We start from the raw sequence: 13667 nt of genomic DNA, 5'->3' as shown, positions 1-13667 counted from the left end.
TAGAGTTCATATTAATAGGGGCACAGTGCTATAGAAACAAACCAACGTACACGACACTTTGAGAAAATGGGCACCTAGACCAACATAGTGATGATCTATAAACGACTCCAGTGTGAAAAGCCCCAGAATCCTGACTTAGACCTACACATAGTCCAAAGGTTCTTGAAGATATCTAGTGTTTTTGGAACTGAATGTTATCAAGTAGCTGTTAAGCCTTAGTAGTTCCTATTTTAGGTTTACTACTTGGTAAGCAACAGTTGATGTTATTAAAAAAAAAAAAATCATAGAAAATTCTTTCAGAACTCTTTGAATAATTGTCTAAACTGGTTTAATAAAGATTATCATTTTGCCTCACATAAACCTACGGTAGATTACAGAAAATGGGCAAAATCTTGGAGGGGTCAGATAGCTTCATCCTTCTAACAGAAACATATTGTACCCCGAAGTTATTTTTTAAGGATAAATTGAAGACATAAAAGGAAACACAGTGATCTAAAAGTTTCCTATTTTTTTCCATATGCAATACTCCATAAACAACTGAGGTTTAGATGGTTTTGTATGTAGCTCCACCCTCAAATGTATAAATTGATAATTGTACATTAGTTTGTAGTTTGCAATAAAATATCTAACATGCAGAAGGCTCTCTCCCACCTGAAGGCCAGCATAAGAGAAAAGTAGTAGTCTTTGGATACCATGCAGTATGCATTGACTAGAAGAAATGCAAGATGGATGGCAATGTTTAGACCATCATGAGTCCATTCCAAAGATCAGAAGGGCTTAGGTCCTCTATCAACCACCAGGACAATTTGTTTTCAGCTTGACTTCAAATTGGGCTGAGGATGGCCAGGCAGCCCAAGTGATGTGGCCAAGAAAAAGCCCAATTTTCAGAAGATACGATACACATCCCTTGTTCTATACAGGTGACACTTCTGATACTGACGTGTATCCTATATATATTTTAATGTTTTATTTATTTTTTGAGAGAGAGCGTGAGCAGTGGAGGGGCAGAGAGAGAGGGGGACAGGATGTGAAGCAGGCTCTGTGCGGACAGCAGCAAGCCCCACATGGGGTTTGAACTCAAGAACTGTGAGATCATGATGGGAGCCACCCAGGTGCCCCTAATAAATTAATTTTAAAAAAGGAAACACTTCAAAATAAAAAAGGCTTTGATTCTAGAGACTAGACATTCTTTTTTATACCCCAAGTTGAATTATTCACTAGTAGCCCTACTGGGCAACCGTATAACTCTATGGAGTCATACAGAGAGGTTACAGAAAAGTGACAGAAAGAGGTAGCATAGGTCTGTGGACATATCAGATGCTACCATAGCAGAAAACTATACCCTTCTAGGTCCAGCCAGGATGTACAAATTTAAAAATATGTATTTTTGACTTACTAAACAATTTGCAATATTTAATAGTGCAAAGTAAAAAGACGTTTGGCAATGTTCTAATGACTCATCAAAAGCATATACATACACCCAATGAATTCATCTCTTTATTGCATATTGCTTTTTTAAAAAAAAATGTACAATCTCATGACACATACAACATTTTTTTTCTTGGTACTGTAACAACAGTCTTGCACCTAAAGACTAAGTGGTTCCAACTACTAAGCTAATAAGATACAAGACATATAATTAAGTTTACAAATTATAATGCTTTCTTTTTGGCATTAATTTAAAAAAACAAACAAAAACCTTTAAAATACACACCCAAGAGAGAAAAGTGGCTACTTACACCAGCACCAATCTAAAAAGTAGATTTTTTTTTTTTTTTCCAACAATGGCACATGGAATTACCTGCACAAAGCTTTTGGGAAAAGAAACCAAGAATGGAAATGGCAAAGGAGGCCTACCAGGATGGCCGTATCAAAATGAGGATGATTACCAAGGGCAAGAGGGACAGGCTACGCGAACTTGCTCCTTTAGGTGACACTTCATCCACTTGTCCATTCCTTAAACTGTAAAACAAAGCCATTTTCAAAATACAGTTCCAAAATTGAGCCAGACCAAATTTCTCCTGCTATGAATAGAAAAGAAGATAGAGGCACTTTAGTTAAGGAAGAGACACATCCCTCATCATATCCCACTCCTCCTCTCCAAGCCTTTTGGAGCAAATCTCTGTCTGCACCTCTAACTGGGTGTATCTGCAGACCTTGGTAACTAGGGGCTGGGGAACACAACCTCTGCTGTGTTTTTATGACTGTTTCATGTGCTAGAGTCATTTACTTCCATAAAACGTGTAGAAAGTCTCTAAGTTCGCAATGAAGGGGGACAAAACGTAAAACCACTGCTCTTGACAACTCGTTGAGCACTACTTCACAGCTTTCACGCAGTGCAGGGCCTCGCCGTCTGCACCAAGCATTAAAGTTTATACAAAGTATTTTTAAATAGCATGATTCCTGTACAGCGCCTATTGGTATTCTATTCACCCCTTTATCCCCGTTAGAACATGAGCTCCTTGGGGGCAGGGACTTTGTCTTGCTTATCACTGTAGCCCTACTAAGCCTGGCACATAGTAGGTGTTTAATAAATAATTTGTTAACTGACTGAAAAACTCAATTTCGTGAGTAAATAATGTTCTAGTGCAACAGGACAAACTACTCTCTCCACAGGAAACCCAACCACAACAGGATTGATAGAAAGAAAAGAGAGAATCTTAGCCCCTCCCTCCCCCACTACAAATAAATAAAGCAAAGCCAAAAAAAAAAAAAAAAAAAAAAAACCCCAAAAAAACAAAAAAGTAACAGTCCTCTTTATATATAATTTAAGGATATTAAGAGTTGGTAGGTTAATGGTAAGCATCTATATTTTATTTTCTAATGTTCATTGTTTTTATTCATTTCTCCCTGAGAGCTTTATCTTTTGGACTGAAATTTTACAGGTAGCTTTACTGACACACAATTTAAAATGACAACATATAAACAACAAACCATTTCAAACATAGAGATAAATAGATCTTGGCATCTCTGTTGGTGTTGTTGGCATTTTGTGCATTCGCTAAGTGTCCTTTAGTCCAGACTCATATTGACAGAAGATGCACCCTTGTCCTACAAAATAGAAGATACAAAAGGAAAAAAAAAAGGCACCCCATAAAAAAATTTAAATAATTTTTTATCCCTTCAGAGAATTCCTCCTTTTAGGTCTTGGGTGGGAAATTTTATTTTTAAAGTTTATATATCTACATTGTTAGAACAACAAGCACATTCTGGCGATCTTGTTTTTTAACAAGAGCGTGAATTGCATGTAGATAAATAGTGTTCTTTTCAAAAGCCATGTAAAGAAATCTTCAAGAGCGCTTGGCAGAGAACGCGATGAAATTAGGAAACAAAATTGATGCCCGAGTTGTAAATTCCTAAAAAAGAGTCTGATTGATATTCTACATAATTCAGATTGTGTGCGAGAAATTCTCAATAAACATTTACAGCCTGCACCCCCACACCAATGTCAGAAATTCTAAGCTGGTTCCTCTTAATTACTGATGCTCTACACCAGCATCACATCGTCAACTATCAAAAACCATTTTAAATCTATATTTTTCCAACACCAGTTTCCCCAGTGAAAATAATTTCTAAGTATACCAAGCTTGGAAACCATAAAATATTTCTCAAGCCTTTTTTTTTCTTTTTTTCTTTTTTTTTTTTTTTTTTTGCTTTTGTTTTTCTTTTTTACTCTAGGGAATGTCTCTGTCATCTCTTTCAGGAGACAGCATTGTGCTTCTGAACAGCCATGGTGTTCAGGGGAAGAAAAGGAGCCATACTCAATATGAATGCATACACAAAGGGTTTCTGAGCACATACATTAACACAGAGTTTTGTTTTTAACCATACATATAGGTCTCCAGACAACACTCAGACTTCTATATACATTTTTTAATATATATGTACACATACATTTACATACACACACATTCACGCATTCACTCACAGATGAAGGAAGAAATTGCCACTGTTTGGATTGCAAGGCAGTGTAATGAAAAGTTCTAGTCACTTCAAAGGGCTGCTAATGAGCTTCCTAAAAAAGTATCCAAGGAAAATTAGAAATTAAGTTTTGTGACGGGTCTCTCTCGGCTGCTGTCCGTCATCTGGTTGGTAATACGCTTGCGGTTCCGTTTCAGTTTAGAAAGGTCTTTGTCAAACACTTCTCCTGAGCGTAAAGCTGAAACCAGGTCATCGAACTCTCCACCTTCTTCACTATTCTCTTTTGCTTTCCTCATTTTACGTTCCCTTTCACGCTGTTCTTTGAGCTGCAAATAGAAAGCAACCTCTTAGAGAAGAGTCAAAATGTTGTGCTTTGTTTTCGGTGGAGAGGAAGTCTGAAATATAGCGTTGCTTCAGCCACATCAACCCATGTGCATCTATGGCTGCTAAGCCCCCTGGACGTCACAAGACAGGGGTAATTGGGACATGAGGTCTCATTTGAGAAGCAATGAATAATGATGAAAAATGACCACTACTCTGTGATTAGACACTCATCGTCTAGAATCTAGGTAAACCTCATGATATTCTAGTTAAAACAAGAGCAGTCGAGGCAATTCATATTTCTATAACGGAACCAGAAAGTTATCGCTATTAAACAGACCCCAGATATTGCTTTCTATGAGACACCAAAGCAAATGCTCATTAGGCCACTCTCCTTACATCAAAGGCTTAGCTTGAATTTCCTGTGGGTGCCTGGAGCCTGCTCCATACAATTTACTACTATTAAAAGCCAAATTATACATGTGCATTTTAGAAAACTTAGATAATTCATATAAACAAATGAGGGAAAATCATTCTTAATCCTACTGTTAAGAGATAAAGCATTGGGAACCTTTTGGGGGTACAGCCCACCACTAGCATTTATCCTTATTAAAACTTACCTTATTTAAAAAGAAAAAGATTTCATATAGAAATACATTTATAAGCTTTTTTGTATCATTATTTTTTTTTAAGTTTATTTATTTTGAGAAAGACAGAGACAGCATGAGCCGGGTAAGGACAGAGAGACAGGGAGGCAGAGAATCCCAAGCAGGCTCTGCACTGGCAGCACAGAGCCCGATGCAGGACTCGAACACACAAACTGTGAGTTCATGACTTGAGCAGAAACCAAGAGTTGGCCGCTTAATCAACTGAGCCACCCGGGCGCCCCTATTAAATATTTTTTAAAAATATGATTTTTAAGGACTGCATAAATATTCCATTATGTAGCTATTATTGCATTTAAAACTGCTGCCTCGTTGGTAAACATTTAGGTTGTTTCCAGGTCAAACTACTGTAAAGACTACTATTCTCTTTGTGCAAATTTATGATTATTTCTTTAGAATAATTTGTAAGAAATGGAACTCCAGATCTGAGGATGTGGATATATTTTCTCAGGCTTCGGATATACACTGCCAGGTTGCCCAAGAGAAACTTACACCGATTTACGCTCCCAGAAGCATAAAATGCCCTCCCTCCTGCTGGTACATCGCAGCACGGTCTACAAACCAAGGAGCCGCAGCACTGAACTTCCAGGAGTTGGAAACGGCCAGTTTCAACATTTTCTTACCTGAGCCTCCATGCGAGCACGGCGTTCCTCTTCCTCCTTCTTCTTTCTCATGTTTTCATTCTCTTGTTTGGCTTCCGACACAGCTTGGAGAAACTGATCAAAAATGCCAAAGAACTCATCCGGCTGGATTTTGCCAGCCTCTTCTCCAAAGTGTTTCACTGCTTTAGTAAACTGGAAGAAAGGAGGTTTTAAGAAGTTCAGTGTTGTGAGAGAATTCTGTGATCAAATAGAAATCTATCTCTCTAGAAGGAGTGAAGCGCAGGAAGAGTCAAATATAACTTGCTGGATTTTAGTGAGCCTGTATTTATCTTTGGCTGCTGAACAAGCCTATCACTCATGTCTAAAGTAAAAAAAAAAATAATACTCCTCAACTTTTGAAACCATTTATTCGTTTCCACCTCATTTCAGCCTAACACCAATGATTACCTACTATGACTTTTTATTAACTAAACAGTAGTAAAAACAAGAAAGCAAAATATCGTAGGGCAGAGCACTCAAGACATAAAACTAATAGCAAACTCAGCAGGGGTAGGGAAACTTGTACTTTCAACTTTTCTTTGAAGTAGTTTAATATCATTTATTGGTGCCATATGGTTAATATCAAAAACAAATGGGATCCAGGCCTTCTTAGCTGCTTTCCCTGATCATGTTGTGTAGCTGCTCGTGTTGTGATATTTCCTGGGTCTCAATTAGAAAACAACTGACTATGGGATCATTAATGAAACCCCTACTTTAGGACCGAGAATACAATTTTATTCCAAATCCTTTGTTTTGCAACCCCTTTCAATACAAATCCTCTTAAAACACCGTAAGAGCAAAATATTAAGGGAGAATTTAAAAAAGTCAATACAAACATATGGATATAGTAACAAAATAGTATCACCAGTCTCTTCAGTTCTTTCTTTTATTTTTTTTTCATGTTTATTTATTGATTTTGAGAGAGAGTGAATCCCAACTGGGCTCTGCACTGATAGTTGGTCTCGAACTCAAACCGTGAGATCATGGCCTGAGCTGAAACCAAGAGTTGGATGCCTAACCGACTGAGCCATCCAAGCACCTCAACACCTCAAGTTTTCTTTTCTTTAATTTTCTTTTTTTTTTTTTTTTGGACTGGTGAATGTGTCAGTTTATTTAACATTTTATTTTAGTTCTTTAAAGTGAAGTACACTTAACATACAGTGTTATATTAGTTTCAGGTATACAATGTAAGGATTCAACAATTGCATACGGTAGTCAGTGCTCATGAGGAAAAGTGCAGTCCCCATCTGTCACCAAACGTTATTGTTCCCTGTGTTGTACTCTTCTGGTTTTACTTCTTCTGGCAGTTATCTTCGGAACTCAAGATCGCATGCTTTCAGGAGTCTTAGCGGTATCATGACTATCTAAATAATGCTCAATGCCAGTCATACTGTTTACTGGAATTTTTCTTCCCCCTGTAAGGATCCGATGCCGTTACTCCTGAGCTACTAAGGATGGTGTTTACAGCTTCAGAGTCAAATGAATTCCTAATCCCTATGCCTCATCAACTACTTAACATTTTCCAGATCTTTAATTTTCTTCATTTAGCATATGAAGTGTTTATGCACTGCCTCCAACCCATGAATTTCTAATTGCTTTTATTTTTCTTGCATTACTTGCCTTTATTATATTTTTCTTCTGATATTTTGCTAGTACTATCTCCCTAAAGGAAACCTTTTCAGTATTTTCTTTTCCCCTAGTTTTTATGAAATATAATTGACATGCAGCACTGTATAAAATTAAGGTGTATGGCATGACGACATGACTTACATATATCGTGAAATGATTACCACAATAAGTTAACATCCATCACCTCATACACACACACGGAAGTGTCTACTCTCTTAACAACTTTCACGAAGGGCATGCAGCACTGTTCCCTAGAGTCATCACCTTGTACATTACAACCCCTATATTCATCGATCTTATCACTGGAAGCTTGTACTTTTTGATCACCTTCCTCCAATTCCCCCTCAACGTTTATTCTGAGATAAAACTATGAAGTAATAGATGTGTGTGCACATGACATTTTATAATTGTTATTTCACATCTTTAAATGTATAATAAAAATGTGCTTTTACCATTTTTCTCTTCACTGAGTTGTTCTCAATGCTTTACTTATTTGGAAATAATCTACTAGACATCAGAGTTCTTTAGGGAAAAATACATTGTTCACATGACACGCACAGAGCTCTAGCCTGCCTTCATGGCTTTATAAGCTAATTTCTAAAAGTTCTGGTATGAGCAAAATGGCATTAGACAGCCTACAACTGAGTTTCTAAAACACTCAAGTTCATGCACTTCAAGCCATCCTGAATGATCTTTTTATCTAGGAATTCTAGTGATGATGAAGTCATGTGTATTTTAGTCTTAAAAATCTGAAGAAAACTAGTCCCAGACTAATGTTCCCAGACTAAAGTTCCCACACTAAAATTTTTTTAAAAGTAGGTTGTGCACAAGCATGTGTTTTTACCTCAAAAATTAACTGTAGAGTTGATTCTTATAAAAATTCTTGAGTCCTTAATGAAGTAGATTCTGTACTGCCTGGCTTGGAGTGGGGGACGGGGAAGGGTCCCTTCCCTCCTGTACAGGAGGCACACATAAGACATGGGTGGGGACTATCACAGTGGAGGTTGCTGGCATCAGTCATGGGACTTTTAACAGCAGTCATCTCAACATACATTCTCCTTCCATTTATTTAATAATGTTGGAGGTCAGGTTTACTGTTGAGACTAGCTAACATATCCTAATACGATCTTCTTCCGAACTTTAAGCAGTTGTGTGTGCACTTTACATAAACAATCATCTATATCTATTACTAAACAGGTGGCTACAGGGAATGACATCCATTACTCAAGTTTCAAAGGAAAGATCAAGTTAAAGCAAAAGAGTATTATGGCAACTGAGAGATGAGCAGTGAGGAAGAACTCAACAGGGTGGCATAGGGGCCTGATATGATTTATTTAACTATGAGAAAGGGGGGGGGTGAGAGAAAAATGAGACAATGTGTACATGTATATAAATGGGTATGTATTTTGGAAGAGGAAATAACGAGGAGTTAAGGTCTTGGTTATTAGCCAACGAAAACTTTTCTTTTAGAGGCAAACAGCACTTTAAATAGCAAAACTCATAAAAAGCACCGTATTATTAAAACATATGCCTCTTGTAATGAGGCTGTGAATTAAAGTGTATCTCCTTTAATAAGGTCTGCTGGAGAGTTCAAGAGGGAATATCCTGCCTGAAGTCTCTATCTCAGGAGAGCATATAACTTACAGCTACTAAGACACTTGGCCTTGGTCACACCTGATCTCACATTTTATCTGGCCTCTGGTTTTCATAATCGACTCTTTTCTGGTTTCCAGAGACAAGTCAATATCAACAACAAGACAACCAATATCAACCAAGAGAAAACTGCAGAATATTTTCTGGTTTTATACCATCCAGATACTTCGAGGTCTTGCTAACCTAAGGGCAACATAGGTTAGACAAAAAGGGGTGTGTTCCAATTGATCACAGTCCTAGATATGAAAATACAGAATACCTGAAGTGTCAGCCCTGTCAAACAACACTCGGTATGCAACGGGAAACTTACCAGGTCTTTAGCTTCTGCTAGAAGGTCTTCGACATCAGAGAAGCTGAAGCTGGCTACTGTGATGAACTGGCTGACCACAGACACAAACTTATCTCCGGGTTGTGGGGGCTGAGACTTTTGATATTCCAGCTCCTTCGACACAGGAAATGGATAATGTCAAGGTGGGCTTCAAATGCAGATGCACACACACCTTGTCTAATTTTCCATATGCCTCAAATGTAGCAAGTCTGAATGGTGAACACATCAGAACCTACTCCAAACCATTTTGTGATGCCCTAGCTCCCTCTGCCCCTCTGCCCACAATGCCTGAGCCATGCCCAAGCCGTGCCCCTGTGCGCGCACATATTTGCAAACTGCAATGTACCAATCGTTGGAGCCCTTTATTGGTGTGATTTTTTTTTTTTTTTATTTTAGAGAGAGAGCACAAGCAGAGGGGGAGCAGAGGGGGGAGAAAGGGTGGGGGGAGGGAGGGAGAATCTTAAGCAGGCTCCACACTTAGTGTGAAGCCCGATGCAACACTCAATCCCATGACCCTGGGATCATGACCTGAGCTGAGACACCAAGAGTTAGATGCTCAATTGACTGAGCCACCCAGGTGCCCCTGAGATTTCATATCCCAGCTTTAGGATATAAGCAGATTAGCACTGGGATACAATTAATAGAAGTTAAATAAACAGCAAATTAGATTCAAAGGGTGTGTGACTGAAAGCAAGAGAATTTAATCTGTTGATACTCTGTGCTCAGAATTCTGGTTGCTTGGTTTTTCCTTCTTTCCCTCTGGCTATATTGAGGCTACATGATGATATCTGGGTCAGTGGGATTTCAACTGTCATGTTTGGCACCATAATTGTCTCCCATTTTTATTCTTGTCTACACCATTTTTTTTTTTTTTTTGTGAACAGGCAGGCAGGAGTATTAGTGCCTTGTTAGTTATCCATATTCTCCATTACCAGGGTGATGAACATACAGATTATTCAAATCTAATTTTCGTAATTAATTTCAACCATTGCCAGATGCACTTTATCTCACCCTCTATGAGTGAGGGATTATTATTCTAATTGTACAGACACATAAATTCAGGTGTGGAGGGATTAAATTCTTGGCTCATAGTCTAGTAGCTGAAACACGATAGAGCCAGAATTTGAGGTCAGATCTGTCTGACTCTGCACAGTCTCAGTAACAACCATCTTGCCTACCAATGACTTAATCTGGTTCTATTTCTATACGTGCTTTGGTGGAGGTACTACCAAGCAGGAGTGTAGAAGTCACAGGCTATGGTTCTGATTCAGCTCCACCACGGATTTGGTTCTTGTCCATGACAAGTGGCCTCGGCCTCAGTTCCTTCTTTGACAAAAGGCAAGCAATATCCATATCATCGTGAGAATCAAGGAAATAACAAGTACAAATTTAGAAAGCATGGAACTTGCTTCGATTGGAATAAACTGCCATGATTCTAGGACTTTGGCCTTGCAAGTGAACATGTATGTATGTGAGGTACAGAGATAGAGTAATTTGAAAGTATTTCATAAACGTATTATTCTCTTTCATTCAAAGGCAGAAGATGAATTCCAACTTTGCTATCTTCAAGCAGTATAACTGAATTGTGTAAAGCACAACCGGGATACATGAATATTTAGATAGGCCAAGGTCTGCCTCCCAATATTTCCTTCCAGGGCTACATCTTGACATGCATGCTGCCAGGGGGAGGGGAAGGCTCCTGTAGCCCCTTTCCTACAAGAAGTGTGTTAGTGTACATGACCCAGGTGCTGGACAGATTCAAGCAAAACCACCTTTAAGAAACCCCAAACACAAAACCTCCTTGGACCCTCCTCCCCCCTCCATGTCTTGTGCTGAACTAGTTTAGATGCAAAGGTCAGAGGATCCATTATCAGGCTTTAGGGCTGTGTCATCACTGCCACACTAGTCTCAAGAAAGACTTCCACTGGGAGGAAATGGGAATGAAGAGAAGGCTGTAAAAAAAAAAAAAAAAAAAAAAAAAAAAAAAAAAGCCTTATCCTCAAACTGCCCTGAGCCCGTTGGGCCTCTGAAATCTGAGGAGGACCATCCTACTCGCTCACTCAGTGTCTTGACCCATTGGGGTTGGCAGAAATATTTCATTCAGTTCATCTCCCTTTCCTTTTGAAAGAGCATCTTCCCCATGCCCGGCCACAAAGGGGGCGGGAGGGAGCCTTACAAGCTTCCGATTTATAAAAAACAGGAAAAGATTAGATATTGTGACTTTAACTTTTATTAGAGCTATGTCTTCCATGAAGTCAACTGCTTTCTATGGCAGGAGAAAGGAAGGAGGTTCTTCATGGCATTACTGATACACGACCTGAAAGATACTTAAGAGAGGGGCCACCTTGCTAAGCTGCCTGAAGAACAGTCTCCTTTGTCAAGTACCAGACCGGAGGGAGGATCACTCTCCTAAGCAGGTTTCTTGTCCTGACCGGCCCCTCCTCACTGGTGGCAGTGCTGTGTGGTATCCATGTGGCACTGTGCCCACACAGTCACGTTTAAGTGCACCCACTCCTCTGCCTCCAGCAGGGTGGCCTGCTTTCCTTCCACGGAGGCCCGGCCCAGGTAGTTTTGCACACCAGGGACAACCTCACTCCTATGTAACTAAGTTTACCCCACCCTCCTCCTTTTTTCAGAATTAAAAAAATTTTTTTAAATTTATTTTGAGGGAGAAATAGAGAAAGAGAGAGAGAGAGAGAGAGAGAGAGAGAGAGAGAGAGAGAGAGACAGAATCCCAAGCAGTCTCTGTGCCGTCAGCACAAAGCCCAGTGCGGGGCTTGAACTCATGAGCTGTGATATCATGACCTGAGCAGAAATCAAGAGCTGGCAGCATAACCGAATGAACCACTCAGGTGCTCCTACGCCACCCTCCTTCTAAGCCACAGCTCGAAGTTCATCTCTTCCAGAAGAGAACCTTCCTCTAATCAATGCCGGTCATTCCACAAGTTTTGGACTAGCCAAGTCCACCCTTCTTCCTCAAGGCATTTTTGTAACCACTGTGCTTATCTGGACGTGGCCAGGCTGAGTAACTGTGAACGTTAGCTGGACTCACTGCTCTTGGCCATTTCAACACCCGGAGGGAAGGAGTCGGAATCATCGTGACCCCTCGTCTAGAAAACGGACCGTTCGCCCAAGTGTCTACTCAATAAATACTCCCCAAAGGACCAACTTCAACACAAGAGAGGTGTTCCACTGCTCTACTGAGAGTGAACATCACTCACTTGTTTTTGTTTTGTTTTCCTTTGGCATGTCTTTAATCACATGCTCAGAACAATCCTTACAAATACCATCACTGGTTTTATAGTGACACACATTTTCAAGGCTTTTGTTATAGTGTGGTAGTCTGCAAAAATGACCATTAACTTCTTCCCTCCCTTTGATGCCTCCTTTCCTTATTTATTTTTTTTTTTAATACAATTTATTGTCAAGTTGGCTAACATATAGTGTATACAGTGTGCTCTTGGTTTTGGGGGTAGATTCCCATGATTCATTGCTTACATACAAACACCCAGTGCTCATCCCAACAAGAGCCCTCCCCAATGCCCATCACCCATTTTCTGAACATCACTTGTTAACAGAACATGGACACTGAGGGTATCCTTATCTGGCCAAACCCACTTTAATGAGTCCTGCTTTACAGGTAGGAAATCAGTGTGACCCTAGCTTCCCAGTTCCTGCTCCGGTGACACCCCAGGACATCCTGCAGCTGAGTCGCCAGGGTAACACAGCCAGCCTTTGCTTCCTCGTTGCTGCTGTTGTTTTCCTTTTCCTTTTTTTTTTTTTTTTTAATCAGTAAATGTTTATGCTGGGCAGACCACCATGCCGGATATCATCAGCACTCGCAGCAGCGGCGAGACTGGGAATCAGAAGAAACACGTACTTACCATCTCTACTGCTTTCAAGCCACTTCTCAAGGTACTTATTTCTTTGTCCAGCTCAGTCATGCTGTTGTAAATAGCAACATTTTAGTAACCAACATGCGACTTGTATGTATTAAATAAATAATGGGGTCACATATCTCATGCTTGGAAGTCCACCCTAGTGTATTTTCAATGTTCAAAATTCCCTTCCATGCTCAGATCTCACAGGAAGATAAAATTTTAAACTTAAGCAATTTAAACATGGACTTATGGTTTTTGTTTTCCACAGCCAGTAGGTACATTTTATAGATTAAAAAGAGCAGAAATGCCTGTCATCTCTACAAAAATAATTCATGTTTCAATTTCACAAAAATCTCACTTAGGCCAATTATCACATGTAGAAATAAATATTTTGCCATACGTAGCTCCTTTCGAACAAGTAAAAGAAACCGCCTTATCCACAATCATGCTCACATTGTATTCTTCATAATTAGGGCACTGCTTTTCACTGAAGCTCTGGTAATGTGAGTATTACAAGGTGATGGCTTAAATTTCAATCAACAATGGTATTTCTTCAAGTTGTACTAACTAGATCTCATTGTCTCTTTTTATAGAAAAAGTTTCCTGGATTTCTCCCATAAAACTTTCT

At 39.4% G+C, this 13667-nt stretch overlaps 1 protein-coding gene across 3 annotated transcripts in view; it reads right to left on the bottom strand.

Moving 5' to 3' along the window:
• Window positions 1-1479: 1479 nt before the first annotated feature.
• The window catches only part of DAAM1 (dishevelled associated activator of morphogenesis 1), a 176019-nt gene continuing 163831 nt past the window's right edge, over window positions 1480-13667 (bottom strand). For all 3 annotated transcript variants that reach the window (XM_030319227.2, XM_030319228.1, XM_030319226.1), the window contains 4 exons: window positions 13043-13103; window positions 9141-9272; window positions 5531-5701; window positions 1480-4247 (listed from right to left, as the gene is read on the bottom strand). In XM_030319227.2, coding sequence (XP_030175087.1) covers window positions 4038-4247; window positions 5531-5701; window positions 9141-9272; window positions 13043-13103 — 574 coding nt within the window. In that variant the 3' untranslated portion in view covers window positions 1480-4037. The remainder of the gene's footprint in view (window positions 4248-5530; window positions 5702-9140; window positions 9273-13042; window positions 13104-13667) is intronic.

This window comes from Lynx canadensis, chromosome B3 (genome assembly GCF_007474595.2).
Source record: "Lynx canadensis isolate LIC74 chromosome B3, mLynCan4.pri.v2, whole genome shotgun sequence".
In the NCBI taxonomy this organism is placed as follows: Eukaryota; Metazoa; Chordata; class Mammalia; order Carnivora; family Felidae; genus Lynx; species Lynx canadensis.
The sequence above is the reverse complement of the archived record's forward strand: the minus strand, read 5'-3'. Positions and strand labels throughout refer to the sequence as shown.